At 37.6% G+C, this 20,060-nt stretch overlaps 1 protein-coding gene across 2 annotated transcripts in view; it reads right to left on the bottom strand.

Moving 5' to 3' along the window:
• The window catches only part of pcsk6 (proprotein convertase subtilisin/kexin type 6), a 69,381-nt gene extending 54,430 nt beyond the window's left edge, over positions 1 to 14,951 (bottom strand). The window contains exons 1-5 of one of the 2 annotated variants that reach the window (XM_083559096.1): positions 14,453 to 14,951; positions 10,615 to 10,719; positions 7,633 to 7,743; positions 4,264 to 4,407; positions 3,283 to 3,359 (exon numbers count right to left, since the gene is read on the bottom strand). In XM_083559096.1, coding sequence (XP_083415222.1) covers positions 3,283 to 3,359; positions 4,264 to 4,407; positions 7,633 to 7,743; positions 10,615 to 10,719; positions 14,453 to 14,614 — 599 coding nt within the window. In that variant the 5' untranslated portion in view covers positions 14,615 to 14,951. The remainder of the gene's footprint in view (positions 1 to 3,282; positions 3,360 to 4,263; positions 4,408 to 7,632; positions 7,744 to 10,614; positions 10,720 to 14,452) is intronic. The other variant, XM_083559095.1, reaches the window with a different exon arrangement.
• Positions 14,952 to 20,060: the final 5,109 nt, after the last annotated feature.

The raw sequence follows: 20,060 nt of genomic DNA, 5'->3' as shown, positions 1-20,060 counted from the left end.
GTGAAGAGGACTTCCACCAAACACATTTACTAAACCTTTAAAAAAATCTTTTGAAAACACGAGTTTTAAGCCAAGTATTTTAAAACCTATTCGGACTGGATTAGTTTTCCATGCTGAGTGAAGTAATGCACTTATTACTTGCGTATGCCTGGGATTTTAGTCCTGTCAGAATCCGTCAGTGATATAAAAGGACGTGTAGAAGTAATCCGAGGTAATATATGTATATCCTCCCTGTATTGTCACATTGGTAAAGATGCCATTACATCCTGCTGAAACATTGTTGCTTCCTAGAGATAAACGCTTTGTACATTTGAATTCAATTGAATTAAAAATGAGCTTATTACTCCGGTGCACATACTATGCAGACAGGATAAGATTTCCACACACGTCTGCTATTGTCTTTCTATCATCTCCCACTGAAACCAAACTGAAACCAAGTATTACCCGAGTGTAAAAATGTAGAATAATAAAATATAGACAATGCTGAACTGAAATTGTCACAGAATCGGTGCTTCCAGTAGTTTTAGATATGATACAATGCTTGCTGAGGCAAAGCCTTCACATATATTATGTCTATAAAACCCATTAATAAAATGGAATACTTTTGTTGGTATAAGCCCAATGACAAGTGCTTAAAATAAAGGTAAAAGCAACATCCTTCCATCAATATGTGGTACAGTCGAACCCACTTATCTCGACCTCGGTTAACTCGCCAACCCAATTAAGTCGACGTATTTGAAGTGGAACCGCCAAATTCTTGATTTGTCTTAGCATTTTTTAATCGGTTATGTCAATTTTTTATTTTGCCGAACCCTAATATCTCAAGCACAAGGGGGGGCAAATTTGCCACTTAACATCGGTTATGTCAGGAATCCCCCTGCAACGCCCCCTTCGGCGGCGGCATTCCCCGAAGCACCCTGCTTCTTCTCCCATGCGGGGAGCTGCTCGCAATCATGCTGATCACACACACCTGACTCTCATTCACTCGCTCATTCCATCTCCTATTTAAGCCCCTCACCTCCACACACTCGCGGTCCGTTATTGTTTGTGCATGATCGTATGTGTTGGTTCATGTCAGTCTGTGTGATCGCATATATGTATCCCACTACGTACCCGTCTTCTCGGACTCCGCATTCTCTCAACGACACCCGGATTACCCTGATCCTGCTGTTTTCCATGTTCACACTGTCTGCACCACGTTTATCCGTTGCTGCCCAGCGCTGCGCTTTCCATAGCGCGGATCCGTGGATTCTCTACACGAACTGTCTCTACTTCACAAAACTTCATGGGCCGCGCTCCCGGATCGCACCACTGGATATTACTGCTTCGCTACAAGTATTAGTGGATTATCTCCTGAGTATTCTCAATAAACTTTGTTTGCGTTTACTTCGGCTTCCGCCTCCTTATCTATCCGCATTACAGGTTTTCTCAAACCGCATGACCAATCAAACAAATCGCGGCAACGCTGTTGTGTAAAAAAACCTCCAAAAACACGTGCATGCACATTCTCATTTAATAACGCACATCATGTACATAAAGAAATTTCAAGCACGTTAATATATTGCCGCCATATTGGTTTTCGTTTATCTCGATCATCGGTTATCTCAACACTTTTTGGCGTCCTTTAGGCCGGCGACATAACCGGGTACCATTGTATATACAGTATCTCACAAAAGTGAGTACACCCCTCACATTTTGGCAATAATTGTATTATATGTTCCCAAGGGACAATACTATAGAAATTAAACTTGGATATATTCTACAGTAGTCAATATGCAGCTTGTATAGCTGTACAGATTTACTGTCCTTTATAAATAACTCAACATACAGCCATTTGTGTCTAAATACCTGCCAACAAAAGTGAGAACTAAGTGAACAAAACTGTCAAAACTATGTACAAAGTGTCAATATTTTGTGTGAGCACCATTGCTATCTAGCGCTGCCTTAATCCTCCTGGGCATGGAATTCACCAAAGCTGCACAGGTTGTTGCTGGGATCCTCTTCCACTCCAAAATGATGAAGCTGCTGGATGTTCGACACTTTGGGGATGCCCCACAGGTGCTCAATAGGGTTTAGGTCTGGAGACATACTTGACCACTCCATTACCTTCACCTTCAGCTTCCTCTGAAAGGCATTTGTCATCTTGAAGGTGTTTAGGGTCGTTATCATGATGGAAAACTGCCGTTCGGCCCACTTTCTGATTTAAGGACATCATGTCCTGCTTCAGAATGTCACAGTACATATTGGAATCCATTTTTCCTTCAATGAACCGCAGCTCCCCAGTACCAGCAGCACTCGTGCAGCCCCAGACAATGATGCTACCACCACCATGCTTGACTGTAGGCAAGACACAATGTTCTTAGTACTTCTTACCAGGGCATCGCCACACATGCTAAACACCATCTAAGCCAAACAAGTTTATCTTTGTCTCATCACATCACAGGACATGATTCCAGTAATTCATGCTCTTGGACAGGCTGTCGTCAGCAAACCCTTTGTGGGCTTTCTTGCGAGCCGGCTTCAGTAGAGGATTCCTTCTGGGACTACGGCCCATGCAGACTTCGCATAGCATGTGGTTTGAGCACTGACAAGCAGACCTTCTGCTTTTGCAATCTCTAAAGCAATGCTGACAGCACTCATGCGTCTTTCTTTAAAGCCAGCTCCTGCACCTAAAGCGCAGCATGAAGACTCAACTTTTTTTGATTGACCCTTGCAAAGCCTCTTCCTAATGGATCCCGACTTGGAACGCTCTAAACTGGTTCTGAAACAGGTGAAAACTAGGCCAGCAGGAGCCACCTCTGCACTTCAGGACTGTTTTGAGTGCACTTCCTGGGACATGTTTAGGGAGGCTGCAAACAACAGCGATTCCATCAACTTGGAGGAGTAAACATCATCAGTGACCAGCTACGTCAGAAAGTGTGTTGATGACGTGACCATCTCCAAGACCATCACTACACGCTCCAACCAGAAGCTGTGGATGACCGCAAAAGTGCGTGCACTGCTAAAATCTAGAGACTCCGCCTTCAGAGCAGGGGACAAGACAGCCTAAAGAACAGAAAGGGCCAAACTGTCCCGTGCCATCAGAGAGGCGAAGCGCACAGGCAAAGCGAATCCAGTCACTTCCAGGACAGAGGAGAAACCCGACACATGTGGCAGGGCATCCGGGCGATCACGAACTACAAGACAACTTCACCCGATTCACAAGAATTAAATATAACAACCAATTCTAGTATTTAAAATGTATAAAGGTTTCTGTCGAATATGACATAGAATGCCACTTACTTGTTTTCATTGCTAGAGTCATAACGTGGCATTGGATCATGGTCATTGCCATTTACATCATAGCTGGCCAGCTGGTCCTAAATGCAAGCAAGAAGGAAGAGAACCAAACAAATCACATCTGGCGTCAGTCATAAACAGGGAAATAAATAAATAAATATATATCATATTATACTGCCCAGGCTTTCTTCCTATTTGGGTCATCTCTCATTTTTGGCACTATTCTGGTGTATGTAATAAATTCGGGCTCTACACAGACCATAACTTAGCGAAGTAATCCAAAGTGTCAGGCAAAGAAATGAAATGTATTAATGGCAAGGTTACATCCTGTAAAGCCAGAAAGAAGCACAACAGTAAACCATATTGTATTTTCTCAAATCAACATTAAGGTGTGAATAGCACTGTTTGCATGTTCCATAACAAGATATGTGTTATATGTGTATATTTACTTGATACACAGTGCTGGTGCATTTCACTTTTCATATGAATCTACTTTAGTAATCTGTGTTCAATGCATATAACTGCAATTCTGTAAATAGTTTGTTACACTGGAACCATTCCTACACGTATTACACACTGGACTTTGCTGACTTCGCTATATGTGGGAGCTATTTTTTTAGCAATACAGCAAAAATAAGCAAAATATTACGCCATATTGTGCCTTTATTAACCTAAAATTGATATCTTGTTTCAAGAACTGTGGTAGGAATGCAATAACAAACTAGCAGTTGTGTATTTGCATTGAATATGAGCACGGGTGTGGTTACCTATAATCAAATTTACAGCCATGCTGAAATTATACTCATTATATGTGGTATTGCTTCATTTGCAGAACAATCATTTTAATTTATTAAAAGAAAAGCCAGAAAAGCTTATGCATACCAGGAGAATCCAGGAAAATGGCTCTCAATTAGACACATGCCATAGTTAGTAAAAACCTACTCTATACAGCATGCCCTACAAAAGTAGGAGAAAGCTACTTACATAGTTTTGAGCCAGGTCAGGATGGTTTCTCTCTATCCCATCATCTAGGATGGTGATGACAACATTTCGGCCTGTATAGCCACGCTGCCACGCTGCCAAGATGTTCATTTCGGAGCGACATCGGCTGTTTTTATCACTGCAATGCTGGAAAAAATAGTAGTATAAGTGACCCTGTGTTTCAAAGATAACCCAAAGTCTTTATAACTAGGACAAGTGGATTCAATTCAGAGTCATAAATCCAGCAGACAAACACTTTTTGTGCAGGTTTCTTAATCGGTAAATGAATTGGTAATTGAATAATCTAGACAAATCAAAATTAGTTACCTGTGAGACAGACTACGGTCAAAACACTGATTAAAATAGGCAGCTAGAAAAAGCTCGCCACAGGCAAAGACTTTGCAAAGCAACACTAGGAATTCAGGTAGTATTAAGGGAGTAGTGCTACTGCAAAGAAGCAAGAGACATAAATAATCGGACGAATGCATACCAGTGGAAGGTCCTGTGATACAAGTCCTTAGGATGAGAAAGTTCCAGTCTTTTGTTACGCGAAGTGTTGACTTGACATTCGGTATATTAAGAATATCTGGATTCATTTGTACATTTATAGACACACTTTAAATATTCAGAGCATGCAGTGCAGTGCATCCAGAAATCTTTACACCACACGGAATAGTCAAGAACCATTTATGAAAGTTGACCATGTGTTTCTTTCTTGCTGGTATGATAAGCGCTTGATTTTAAGTGGAAACTTCTGAAGGTAGTCTACAGAGATATGGACTCGAGTCATGGAAGAAACATGGGGGGGAATGGGACTAGATTCAGTCCTTCTTAGATTGCTCCTTTAAATGTGCAGTTCTGTGTAACTTAGCTAAGAGAATCTAGTTACTGTACTGCTCTTGAAATGACTTGGAATTTCATTCAGTCGTTTCTTCAGTCTCGCTCTCACATTTTTACATTGACATTTCCGAGCCCTATTCATTTTCTGTTTTGTCTATTAATTTGACCTCTGTTTCCTAAATATTTGTCTGTCTTTAATAACAACAAATGTCTTTTTTGCATGTGTTATTCGGCGTGTAGCTTTATATAGACTTATGTATAGAAGATTTCCACTCATTTATTCATCCATCTTAAAATCCATGCATTTATGGTTGTAACAACTGCATTTCTACAATCTAATCGTTTAACACAACAAAACATGGATTAACCTAATTTCTTAATTATTTCCACCTCACAAGAAAATGTGTACAATGGTGTACATTACATTTGCTACAAAAAAAAAGAAAAAATCTTCAATATCTCAGGATGTATAATGCTTCTGAGGATAACCAATTGTTAGTGCAAGACTTTTAAATATACTTATTGATTTAGCAAAACTAGAAATTGCCTGGCGTGAAATGACTTGTCAAGTCCACAATAATAAAACCCTTTAGGAAAATCTGTATAATTCTAATTGCTATACTGAACTCACTATATATCATTATAATCACATTTTGTACAAATATTTAATCATTCTGTTTTTGTAAAAGAAAAATAGATGTATATATAGATGGCATGCCTTATCCTAAGACAAGATTGCATTGCTGGACAAATTCTTGGCAGCATTTTATAAAAAAATGTAATTAAATAAAAATAAATAAATAATATAATAAAATTATAATAATAATATATAATATATATATATATATATCACTCTTATCATTTTTTTTTTGTTTGGTCCATAATTACACTTTAAATGTTACTGAAAGACATTGTTATTGTTACTGTCATGCGTTTATGCTTAGAAATAATTGTATACAACATAAATCAATCTAAAAAAAATAAATTAAAAACCTGATCTGGCTTTTGCCAGAATAATCTTTGAGCCAAGATTTAAATACCCCAGGCAATCACAATATGCTGACATTGCCATCGATGTGCAGACGACACACTCGAAAGAGTCTGATACAGCTTTCTTGATATGACCAGTGCCAAATAAGTAAACTACCCACTAATTGAAATAAATAAATACAAAACAAAGCAAAACCCAAAAAAGACGTATCGTGTGAAGTGTCTAATTACACTGGCTTATGATTTAAACAGAAATGATTTATCCTACATTCTAAGAATAACATTGTGTTCTCTTCATACCCATTAATAATGTTTTCATTAATTCACCATGTTACTGACAATGTGTCTGTTAAAATCTAAATATTACAGATAAATGTTTGGTACATAATGACACTGTAAATGTTACTGAAAGATATTGCTATTGTTATTGTCATGCGTTTATGCTTTAGAAATAAAGGGACATTTTACTGACCTGTACACATGAAGAAGAGCATACAGAAATGTGTCGAAACAAAAGTTAAAATAGATGCAGTGTATTTGTTGTTCAGCCAATTTAATATAACATTTGTAGTCCAGCTATTAAAATTCTAAACAAATAATAGCTGCTGTGCTTTGTATAGCAATCCTGTATAGAGTTGCTGTGTTAAGCTCTTATACGAAGGGTGTCCCGAAAATAATAGGGGCAAGTGTTAGCAAAACAGTGGAGACATTAATTACTATGCCAAACATTTAGCACTTATTTGCCACAATAATTAACAGTGGACTTGTAAAAAACACACACCTTATTATACCTGTGAAAAGTAACAGTACTGTTTTGTGATCCTGTTATCTTATACCCCAGCTCTAGCACAAAATATAATATGCCTTATGACACTGTGGTGAGTGTTTTTGTATTGGTCCTATCACTTTTTAGAATATCCTGTATATCCCTGTAAAGCAAAATCAGGTGAAATAGCCAAACTTTTTTAATATGGAGTCTGGTGAATGTGTTTATTCAAGATAAGATTCAAGATTCACATTCATTTAGTTAATTTTTTTTTTTATTTAGAGACACTGAATGGATAATAGCATATTACAAACTATTCTCTTTTGTAATAGAAAAATGTGTGTTTGTGAGCAGTAGATACATTTTTAACTACTTAAGAAATACAGTGATGCAGAGAGACTGGAGCAAAAAATAATTATTCCTGGTTCTACTGAAACTGAAATAAATACTGAAAGTATATAAACATTAGCAAATGTTGAAAATGCATTATAACTCTCAACTGGGTTGCATAAGGCTCATTTATAAAAGATCTAAACTATACCTTTAATAAAAAATCAAATCAATACTAGCCCTAGGGACACATGACCAGCATTTGACTTTTTTGAAGATCAGCTTTTGAATGAGGCTTTTAATATATATATATATATATATATATATATATATATATATATATATATATATATATATATATATATATATATATATATATATATATATTTTTTTTTTTTAGCAACTGGGCATTTCATATGCTGTTTTATTATAAATAAATTACTTACAATGTACCACATGTTTGACCACTTGGGGTCATTGAAATAGATGAAGTTGGGGTCACTCCAGGCGTAACGTTTCACCCGGGACTTTACTATCTGCTGCTGGATCCAGTCCACCTAAGAAAACAATTCCAAGTTTAATGTGTAAAAAGGTTATAGATTATAAATTTACGATTAGAATATTAAGAACATTTTGCAAATATTAAATATGACCTCTATAAAAGTTTTAAAACCCTGCGTGAGATACCTGAGATGCCTCCTTGTGCAGATTTGCCTGAATGCAGAGTCACATACTGTAGTGATGTATGACACAGTAGTTGTCTCAAATGTAATTTGCTTTCTATTTCACACCTCCTAACCAGCACAGGCATCAGATAACTTCTGCCAGCAATGTCAAGTGAAACGATACTCAACTGAGGTGCTCAGAGTTTGACTCACACCACTAGGAGGGGTGATGGTTACTGTGGAATAGCTAAAGCATGTGCATAATGATGCCCTATGCAATTTGTCTACAGGCTAGGATGATAACAGACATTACTTAGAGGGCCTTGGCTTTGGATAGACAAGGGAGCAACCCTATGCAAATAAATAGCTGGGCTGAGAATTGAATTGCTGACGTCTGTCCAAATAAAAGCACAAGGCTCATACCAGGCACAACAACGAATCATCTGGCGACCAACACATATACAAAGCACGCTTATTGTCAGAGCACACAAATCATTTACTAGATGTTTTTTTTTAAAACACCCAAAAGGCTCATAAAGATCACTCTGCACAACCTCAAAAGGCACCGATATGACACGTGGCACCCTGACTGAATTATTTCAACTACATGCCAGCATTTTCAGTCTATCCAGCTTCATGCCAATAAACTGTGTGACCTGCGCTAGTGTTAAGAAGCTCTTCTATGAATGAAAAAGTTTGATGTACATAAGCCACCAACAGCTAGAAGAACCAGTTAAAGCTTCTTAAGTATAATACTAACAAGTGCCACTGTTGAATTGAATCAAATTAGAACAAAAACTGTCACTGCTGAACTGAATTGGTAGAGTCTGGGCATGGCCTTGAACCCAGAAAAAACTGGTGGTTGACACTGAAACAATTGTGTGGTTTCTGCTGTGACATTGTCATCAGGACCCGCTGAACTGCCATACTATTCTTCCAATCATTCTTAGCTCCTTGCCAGCCCCCTCACTTGTGTGTTCTGGAAAATTCCACAGACCTGTTTTGGGCCCTTCTGACAGGCTAGATAAGAGGTACCATCACAAGTGCTGTTAAGTGGTGTTCAGTGTTGTTTGTTGAGTTGTATGCTGAAGTCCTATTGCTCTACAATATTTGGTGTGAATATTAAATATTGCTTTAAACCTGTCAAAGGTGCACCCAAGCTGGTAAGGGGCAGAATTAGGTATTTAGACAGTTAGCAAACTCATGGAAACCCTCCTAGCTTATTCATTAGTTTAGAAAGCAACTTGGACTGCTTTTTTTCGGAATTCTTGCTGTGCTGGTTATTTACCCCAAGTATTTTTTTTTTTTATGACCAGATTTAGATTTATTTATCTATTTAGATTTATGAGCTTTTGCCAGATAAATCTCTAAGCCATGATCCAAATCCCCCAGGCAAGTACAATGTGTCGACATTGCCATCGATGTGCAGACAACACACTCGAAAGAGTCTGATGCAGCTTCATTGATAGGGCTAGTGCCAAATAAGTAAACTACCCACTCATTACAAAATAAAATGATTGAAATAAATAAATAAATAAAAACTAAACAAAACCCATCAAAGACGTGTGTGAAGGGGATACATATTTCAGTCTGTTTGCCTTCCATGGGATATGAAGGATTTTAAATAACACTATATACTCTCACACTGGCTTATGATTTAAACAGAAATGATTTAGCCTACATTTTAAGATTACCATAATGTACTCTTCATACCCATATATAATAAATAATGTTTTCATTCATCCATCTTACTGACAATGTGTCTGCTAAGATCAAAATATTACAGATAAATTAACATTAAATCTCTTATATGAAAAGCATTCAATCAGGTTTATCAGCGAAAACTCTTCAAATAGTGTCAGATAACCGGATCTTTAAGCCATTTCCAATAAACACTAAAGAGGAAGATACAGTAAACATCTAAACACCCACATCCCTGTAGTTAAATGCACAGCATTACACACCACTAGTTAAATGCACTTGACCAAATTCAATTAAGGTGAAATCAGTGGCAGTAAATAATAGCCTTGTAATAATCATTACACTAATTGAAAAAGTTGCCCAGCCATAGCTAAAATCGCTCTCGGTAATGAATCTACTTGAATTTGTAAATCGAATGACATTACCTCGAGGAAACAAGCATTCTGCTGACTGTTTTTGAGAAGCCCTTTATTATCCCCCACCCAATTAAAAATAATAAGGACTGCTTTCTTGGTTCCTGTCTCATAGTCATAAAGCTGCAGACACTGTGGAGATGCAGACTCATAGATCGGGTACCAGTTCTATTTAAATGCAAGTTCTATATCCTGTTATTCTAGCTGTCTCAAATATACACTCTGGCACCAACAAGTAGATGCAGATATGGACATTTAGTGTGGTTTCTTGGGTTAATGGCTATGTTCAGCAATGAAGCAGCCCAAGCCTCTAGGCTAAAACTTGATGAGATGGGCTATTGAGTATTTGCCACAAGACTCCAAGCTATGAAGCGCGATATGATCAGAGAGGTTTTGCAACCTCAAGTTTTATTGCTTCTGATAGTCTTGCTGTCAGGAGGAGATAATCTTTTAGGTGAGGTGAACTTCTGGCCCCTGGGAAACAGCTTAACTCTAAATTCCTGGCTGCAGTGTCAAATAAAGCTCTGGATAAGTGGATGCCCATCTGCCTGTCATTTTAATGAGCCTGTGTTTATAGGTGTGGAATAAGAAAAGGGGTGCAAAGTAAAAGATGAGAGTTTGCATGGGGTCTGGGGAAGAGATGACTCACCTTGGGGTCCATGTGAATGAAACTGTGTGTGCCCCTAGTGATGAAGGTAGATCTACGCACCACGTGGCTGTGATGGAAATGGTAGTGGTCCTCCAGACCGCCAATCTGAGAGCAACAAACGGGTACAGAAATACATAAAAACAATTAAAAGTGATCGTAAAATTAGTGGGGATGTAAAGGATGTTAGCCCTGACTAAAACAACAGCTTTATATTTTTTTATACAGGTTATATAATTAATAAATAAACCCAGCCATTATGGATGCACAAGCCAGTGCACTCTTAGTGCCAGTCCCAAGCCCGGTTAAAGGGGGAGGGTTGCGTTAAAAAGGGCATCCAGTGTAAAACTGCATCAAGGATCGGCCCTGAGCCCTTTCCTGTTTGCAGTGGTGATGGACAGGTTGACGGACGAGGTCAGACAGGAGTCTCCCTGGACTATGATGTTTGCGGATGATATTGTGATTTGTGGTGAGAGTAGGAAGCAGGTTGAGAAGAGCCTGGAGAGGTGGAGATATGCGTTGGAGAGAAGGGGAATGAAACTCAGTAGGAGTAAGACAGAGTACATGTGTGTGAATGAGAGGGAGGGCAGTGGAGTGGTGCGGTTGCAGGGAGAAGAGCTGGAGAAGGTGGAGGAATTCAGGTACCTAGGGTCAACAGTGCAAATTAATGGAGAGTGTGTTAGAGAAGTAAAGAAAAGAGTGCAGGCAGGGTGGAGTGGGTGGAGAAGAGTGACAGGAGTGATTTGTGATAGTAGGGTATCTGCAAAAATGAAAGGGAAAGTTTATAGGACTGTGGTGAGACCTGCAATGTTGTATGGATTAGAGACAGTGGCATTGAGTAAAAGACAGGAGGTGGAGCTGGAGGTAGCAGAGCTGAAGATGTTGAGGTTTTCGTTGGGAGTGACGAGGATGGATAAGATTAGAAATTAGTTTATTAGAGGGACAGCACATGTAGGATGTTTTGGTGACAAGGTGAGGGAGGTGAGATTGAGATGGGTTGGACATGTGCAGAGGAGGGACATGAATTATATTGGTGAGAGAATGCTGAGGATGGAGCCACCAGGTAGAAGGAAAAGAGGAAGGCCAAGGAGGAGGTTCATGGATGTGGTGAGGGAAGACATGCAGGTAGTTGGTGTAAAATAGGCAGATGTAGAGGACAGGGTGGTATGGAGACGGATGATCCGCTGTGGCGACCCCTAATGGGAGCAGCCGAAAGAAGAAGAAGAAGATATAATTAATAAATAAAATAATCAAATGAAATGTAAAGAGATCTCATGGTGCTGACTTAAATGGTGATTTTAAAAGTACAGTAATATTGAAAAATGCATAAGTGAGCATATGGCAATGAGTGGGTGGTGCGAAGTCCGGCAAGTATGAGCTTTCTCTTATAGTTGAATGTACTCAATTATATCTAAGGCTGACATTCTGGCATTAGTTAAAGTAATGTAATGTATCTGGTCCAAAAACAAGTTCTCCTCCATCTTAAAGACTGGGATGTTAAATAATGCACTCCAGACCAAATGGCGAAAAGTGTAGGCAGGAATGTGTGCACATGTGCATCTGGTAAAGAGCCTTTCCATCAGTATGTGCAGATTGAGATCATATTTTCTGTTTGCTGACTTTGCTGGCTAGTTGTCAGCACGATGTGCACCTCATGCACAATCTAGTCTATAGAGATCTGCATGTCAAATGCTCAATAACCAAAAAATTTTTAAAGCTATGACAAAAGATGTATGCTATGTTAATCATGGCACCAAAAACCATGTTGAGACCTAAACAGGAGAGTTGCTGTAGGTCCTGTTCTTTAAAAGACACATACAAATCTCAGCATCAAGTTTAAAATCATGGTTTAAAATGCATGTAAAAAGATTATTAATGTAAAATGCACATTTCACCGAAGAACACATATCTAGACATTATGGCATGCCTACTTCAAAGAAGATAAGCAAACTGGTATGCAGATATTCTTCCTGTGATATACAGTGCTCGACATTGCATCACAAAAATATGGATTTTCAAAAATCTGGCCTAGGATTCAGAAATTATCCACACACAGAGCTAGAAATTGGTCATAGATGTTTGCAAATCAAAGCATATTTTTTTACAACCTAATGCACCGTTCTTGACTCTGATGATCAATCAAAAGGTGTTAATTGCTTTTCAAAGCTTAAACTCTCAAGAAGGGTTTCAGTGGTTCCATTCTAACATTTGCCAGTGTTGTATCCAGTGTATACATTTGGTATTAGTTCCACTGGAACAAATGATTTGCATGTGTTTAGGATAAATAAATCTGCATCGTGTTTTGGGTGTGTATTTGTATTAGTTTTAATGTTTTATTGTTATATACTCTATACTTTCAGTAAACAGCAGTGATCAAGAACCAGTCATGTATCTTTCATCTAGCTTACATTTTTTCCATGTTCACTGACTCAGAGGTTCTCAAACCTGTCCCAGCCTGTGACCCCCTGTAAACTCAAACCTGGTTGGTATGGATTTATTTTATGATCATAGTCAAATTCAAACATTTAAATATTATGCTTAATATTTAAATGTGTACAGTAAAATTCAGGCTTCTTTTTAGAGCAGTAGATCTTTTAACACCAAACTATTCTCTCATTTAACACATTAAACACACACACACACACACACACACACACACACACACACACACACACGTAAAATTGGTCATGGTGCATATTTATATTAGACACACTGGGTGATATCTGTGTCCAAAGGCCACATTGATTAACATGACAGCATAACAGACAGCACCTCCGATGTAAAATGAGTTGCATAAAGGCTAATGGAAATGCAATAATAATAATAATAATAATAATAATAATAATAATAATAATAATAATAAGCTGGGAGTATTTAAATATCATTTAGAAATTGTCCATGAATCAAATTTATGTGATTGAAACTACATTATAAATAACAGCTGGTCAAATTCCCCAACATCTCTACAGACCCCGTGTAAAATCATTCAGCATGCCATTATTTATAGGCTGAATTCTTACTGATGTCTTAAAGCTCGGATGGGCCGTATACACATAAAAAAAAAGTACTTTTACAAGATTTACTTTGCAGCAAAATGTTCCATTATTTCAGCAATATTTTATTGTAAATGATGGTCAATGTGCACTGGTTTGGAGTCAAATATAGGAAAGGTAAGCTACAGATCCGAAAGCTGCAGGTTCAGATCCCAGCACTGCCAAACTGCCATGGTTAATTCTTTCAGCACAACCTGTAACCTTCTCCCCAGCACCTCTCGCTCCTCAAATGTAGGTCAGGTTTAGATAATAACATCAGCCAAATGGGCAAGTGTAAATATAATGGATTAAGCACGCTTTTTTTTAATGACGTTATATTAACGCAAACATACAAGGATATATTATGCAAAAGTATGTTTGCTCAAAGTATTCAGTTGTACATTACTATTATTATTAATCACAAGTTTAATGCACTTTACAGACACTGCCAACTTTGATAATAAAATATAGCCAGTTTGATAAGACTGTGTTTCCACCACTTCTTCATCCTGCTATCTTTCACAGACCATTATTACTCTCCAGAAATCACCTTTTCTGCCTAGAACATAATGTACAATCCCAGTGAGAAGGTTTTATACCATACATGCACTTTTTTTTCTTCTCTTTTTTTCAAGGTGGCAGTGGAGAAATCAAGGATAGAGTTTAGGATGTAACATTGAGATTTCGTGGAACATGATGATGATGATGATGATGATGATGGTGATGGTGAAATGTTTTTTACTTTATCATTTCATCACATTCTAATGTAAAGTAAAAAAAAATTTTTATAATAATGTTAAAAACCTTACCTGCCCCAAATTTGTGAAGCCATATTTCGAAGCAAGTTTGTCAGCTTCTTCAGGTCCTCCTTTCAGACGCACAGCCCAATGATTAGTAAAAACGCTGCGGGACGGAGACGCTTTAGACCCCAGCACAAAAGTGTACACCAGGAAAACAACGAGTGAGCGCATTGTTTTGTTTGTTTGTTTGTTTGTGCTTCCGGCCAACTTTGAGGCAGCGTCGAGTGAAACTCGAACAGCGGCTCACGTCCAATGAAGCTCACCAGAGCGCACGAGGGAGCGCGCGACGCCAGAAACCGCCGCGCGCGCGCGTCACCGCGCGAACGCCCCCAGTTTTACTTTCCTCGATTACTTTTCATCCAGGAAGAATGGGATCGGCATTTTAATCATATGGATACAGTTCTTACTCTGAAGTGGACCCCGAGCGCGCCAGCACACACACTCACACACATTGGATCTTTCTCTCTCTCTCTCTCTCTCTCTCTCTCTCTCTCTCTCTCTCACCCCCCCCCCCCCCCCCCACACACACACACACACACACACACACACACACACACACAAATACTGGAGCCAATCAGGCAGCCTGTAACGAGCTTTTTCAAAGCGCGCACACTTAACACGTGCTGAACCCCGCTTTCCTGCACCGTTTGGAGTTCATTCATTGAGCTCACACCTACGCACCAGAAATGCTGTATGGTCGACCCTAGATGGATGATAATTTTAGATTTTAAATCCTACTGTAACTGTAATATATGTCATTAGATGATACCAAACCTCAAAAAAATCAGCTGAGCACCTCCAGACATGATCCATTAATCATCTCATCCCAATGTACATTTATATTTTATATTCTGTTGAGCTGAATTGCATTGCATGTAAAATAATACCAATAATACCATATACCACAAATGTTATCATATTGGTTTATCCAGATATTCAGTTTAGTTAAATTTGTTTCAGCTTTATTTATGGTGCTCTATACACAATGGGCATAAAGCAGGGTTACAAAAATGTGGATATAAATGTTTCATTTATTCCAGTACATTTATGGCATTTGGCAGATTCCCTTATCCAGTGACTTACAGTACGACTGAATATTTGAGGGTTGACTCCACAAAGGCCCAGCAGTGATGGCTTGGTGTTGCTAAGATTTAAACTCATGGTTATCTGATCCAAAGCATTTGAATTCATGAACTTCTGATCCAAAGTACAAAGGTCAAAGCTTCTTCGCTGGCTGCTTTTTGCTATTACAAAAGTAACAGAGTTTAAATCATGAATTTACAGCAATCATATGTGGTTATAGCTTTTATACTCACACCATGAAAAACTGAAATCATCTTTTAGTTATAATATTTATTTTAAGTTTAACTGAAATCTATTAATTTTTTTTGTAACTTTTGTAAATACATTATAAATTAATACTTTCAAGTTTTTAATACTCTATTAGAGACAGTGGCATTGAGTAAAAGACAGGAGGTGGAGCTGGAGGTAGCAGAACTGGAGATGTTGAGGTTTTCGTTGGGAGTGACGAGGATGGACAAGATTAGAAATGAGTTTATTAGAGGGACAGCGCATGTAGGACGTTTTGGTGACAAGGTGAGGGAGGAGAGATTGAGATGGTTTGGACATGTGCAGAGGAGGGACATGAGTTATATTGGTTGAAGAATGCTGAGGATGGAGCCACCAGGAAGGAGGAAAAGATGAAGGCCAAGGAGATGGTTCATGGATGTGGTGAGGGAAGACATGCAGGAAGATGGTGTGAAAGAGGGAGATGTAGAGGACATGGTGGTATAGGGACGGATGATCCGCTGTGGCGACCCCTAATGGGAGCAGCCGAAAGAAGAAGAAGAAGAAGAAGAAGAAGTGGAAGAAGAAGAAGAAGAAGAAGAAGAAGTTTGTAATACTCTAATCGATGGACAAATATGATTGCTTTATGTAAATGTATGTTTATTATTACAGAAAACACCCTAAAAATAGAGCATAAAGAATATGTTTTAAAGATAGTAGACATGTTTTCCAAAGGACTTGTTCATGTCTATTATACACAGAAAAAACGCATAAATTCCCATTACTTGCTCAAACAAACAAGTTTTACATCACTGTTTACATTTTCAGATTATGTAAATGTAAACTCGTAAAAATACTATTGTAAATGTTTGAATGTAATTATGGTGTTTTAAATTACGTAAACCATCACAACATCAAACTGTTTTAATTGCCGGATGTGTGCACCATGGTGAATTTTGGTGATTTACATGTTTAGTGAATAATAAAACAATTTTCGGTGGTGTTTTTTATGTTTTATATCTAAGTAAAGAAAGGACGATGTGAACGTCAATATTGCATTCTATTTACTTTGGTAGTTTTACCATTTTGTTGCCATGCCAGAAATCATTGTGGAGATTATGCAGTGTATTCATGATATGCCACAGTACACTGTAATACCAGGTACAGAATATCCTTAATCAATATAATCCTTTGTTAGGAATAGGAAATATGGCATCATCAGATTCAAAACAATATAGCTTGAAGACGATAATAATACATCACCGATGCAGGCGGGTCCCAATCTAAGGCTGTCTAAGATTGCAAAAAAATAAAAACACTGCAATGTAAATACACATACACATTTCTTGGACATATTTTAAAGTTGCTGAGGTTTTGGGGTTTTTTTTTGTAAATACAAACTCTTTGGATTATGCTGTTTTATTCATGGTCATCAGTAATGATGACATAAAAGACTTATGGTCACATCAAGTCATCTGTTACTGCACTCTATAAACTTCATGTTGGACAATATGAGCTGGTCCAAGAGCCAAATACACGAATTCACGTTTTTAACATTATATTTACCTATAGACAACGTCTAGTGTGTCTTCCTCAGGAACTAAAATTGCAGTCACCTAATCGTTATCAGTACATGGATCAAAGCCAGAGTATTTTCTCTTAATCAATAACACTATACAAATCTGATGAATTACATATTACTTGCTGTCTTATACAGTACATGAATCTTTGTTTTATTCATTACCCTGCATCGTTTCAAATGTTTAAAGGTCAATACCTTCTTTTTTCACATTTTTTAACTGAGCTGGTGATTATTAAACGAATCTGGGTAAATGAATTATTCACATAGTGTGGGAGGATGATTTCCTTCAATTACTGCAATCACATCGAGAGTGTCTTCTGTGATGCATAAGCACTTCTCTAAAATTAACTAAGGTGTTTGACCAAGGACAATGAAATAATCTAATATGGACTTCCAAAACAGAAATCATGTAATGCTTACTTACTACTGTTATGTCACTTTACAGTAGCAAGAAACGTACCTTCTAGATCTTACATGGAAACATATTAATGCATGGGAGGTACTGTTAAAACAGTCAACAGTTCAATACAATATAAAAGATTGCTGCTCTGAAGCAATATGGTGTTGTGCAACACAATGAGGTACAATGTCATTCGTATTGTGCAAAATGTTTGGTTTTAACTGGAACTGACAGGCACACTACATTTCCTGGGAAAGACAAGACAAATGTCATGGCCCCTTTATTGATGCCAAAGAAAATTTATTTTATATGAATTCTAAATAATAATAATAGAAACAGATGCAATTTGCACTTAATCAATACAGAGATGCTCATATCAGACTGTATCATAAATATTGCAATTACAACTTAAAATGAAAATACAGATTAATCTTGGTGAAAGCAGAAAGTCAATTATAGTGAAAGAGCACTGCATGTTCCTATGACAAGATCAATCTTAGCGCTACAGGGAAGCTTTCTATGAGTTTTGTCGAAGTGTATTAACAGTAGGACACATTGCATAAATAGGAGGTATGGCCTTAATCTTATTTTAGTGAAGAAAAAGACAGCGTGACTGGTTACATAAAAGTAGGGAGCAAAAATTGAGCAAAGAAACAATAAGTAAACACACATCTCAGTGATGGAGTGTAATTTAAGTTCAGTCAGAAGTTATTAAGTTATAAGTATTGAAAATAGACTGAGAATAATGAAAAACCACTTGAGGGTAGTAAAATAGTAGTAGTGTAAAGTATTAAAGTTGTCTAGTGTAAAATATTAAAGTTGATTTAAGGTTGATAAAGTTGCAGGAGTGCTGTTGTCAAGTGGCCTGCAATAAAAAGAAAAAGAAATTAGGAGCAGATGCAAGTGAGGATACATGTAATGAATTTGTGAAACCATAGATCTTGAAACAAAAAAAGAAAAAATATTATTTAACATAAACAATGTGAACAAAAAACCAAATGTGGAACATGACAATTATGGATAGACAAACAAATGAAAGACAAAGATTGCTGTGAACTGTGAGTATATTTGCAAGTGCTAATAACCATAAACATGGACCAGGTCTGCAAACACCCGACAGTAATATATGTGGGCAACAGAGACCCTGCCATCCTGAAAAGGTCATTTTTCCAAACACTGAGTAACCAGAGACCAAGACACTATTTAGCAAGTTCAGTAGCCAAAACTGAGACAAGTCCAAGAACAAATACTAATAGCTCTATAAATCAATACAGAAAATACCTCAAAACTAGACTTGAGTCCTACAACCATGAAATATTCGGTAATTACATGACAGATTTTATGTATCAGTGCTCAAAGCAATATAGAAGGTACATTACAAACATGTACTTACAAAGACTGCGAATTTGTGCAATGTGGAAACATTCCTCCTATTGTCATGAGTCCGAAAAAGGCCAAGAAAGCATAATTGACCTCTGCTGTTTCAGTGGAAAGCATGACATTCTGTTCTTCTCTGTTGAGCCACAATTCTCTGAGCTATTTGTACATAAAAGACATTCAGTGGGCAGCCATTCAAAAATAAGGCAAGAAGCACATGGCCCATGCTTTATCATGTGATAAGAAGAACCTACTAATGGATAGGAATAATGCAATGACTAAATCTGGAGAAATTGTTCTGAACTAAGAATAACATTTTCCTCATATGCATCCTCAGTATGTGTTATGAGAGGCACTCTCTCACACATTTCAAAAATAGCAGGTAAACCACAACCTAATCGTTATAAATGTTTTTTGTTTTGCAAATTTTTCACTGAGATGAATAAAGTATCTATCTATCTATCTATCTATCTATCTATCTATCTATCTATCTATCTATCTATCTATCTATCTATCTATCTATCTATCTATCTATCTGTCTGTCTGTCTGTCTGTCTGTCTGTCTGTCTGTCTGTCTGTCTGTCTGTCTCACTGTCTCTCGGTCTGTCTGTCTGTTTGTCTGTCTCTCGGTCTGTCTGTCTGTCTGTCTGTCTGTCTACAAATGCTTAGAAAGTACCTATTCATAAGTGGTTTATGTTGTGTCTTGTTATAGAGAGTACTTACATGGCTGGGATATAAATATTTTTGCTCCTTATGTTCCTCAGTGTAATTCTGATACATTTACAGCACAGAGGTGGAAAATAATTTTATCAGCATTGCGCTCGAACGCTAAGAAAAGCATTTTACGGCTAGACTTTTTTAAAGAGGAATTATCCACACCCCAACACCTGCAGGCTTGATTAGCAGCCCTGAATAAAGACATAAAGTTAATGTTTAATGTCTGTGTAATCTTGATTTTACCTCTGCCTGTA

This window comes from Silurus aristotelis (assembly GCF_946808225.1).
Source record: "Silurus aristotelis genome assembly, chromosome: 13".
NCBI lineage: Eukaryota > Metazoa > Chordata > Actinopteri > Siluriformes > Siluridae > Silurus > Silurus aristotelis.
This window is presented reverse-complemented; position numbering and strand designations above follow the sequence as displayed.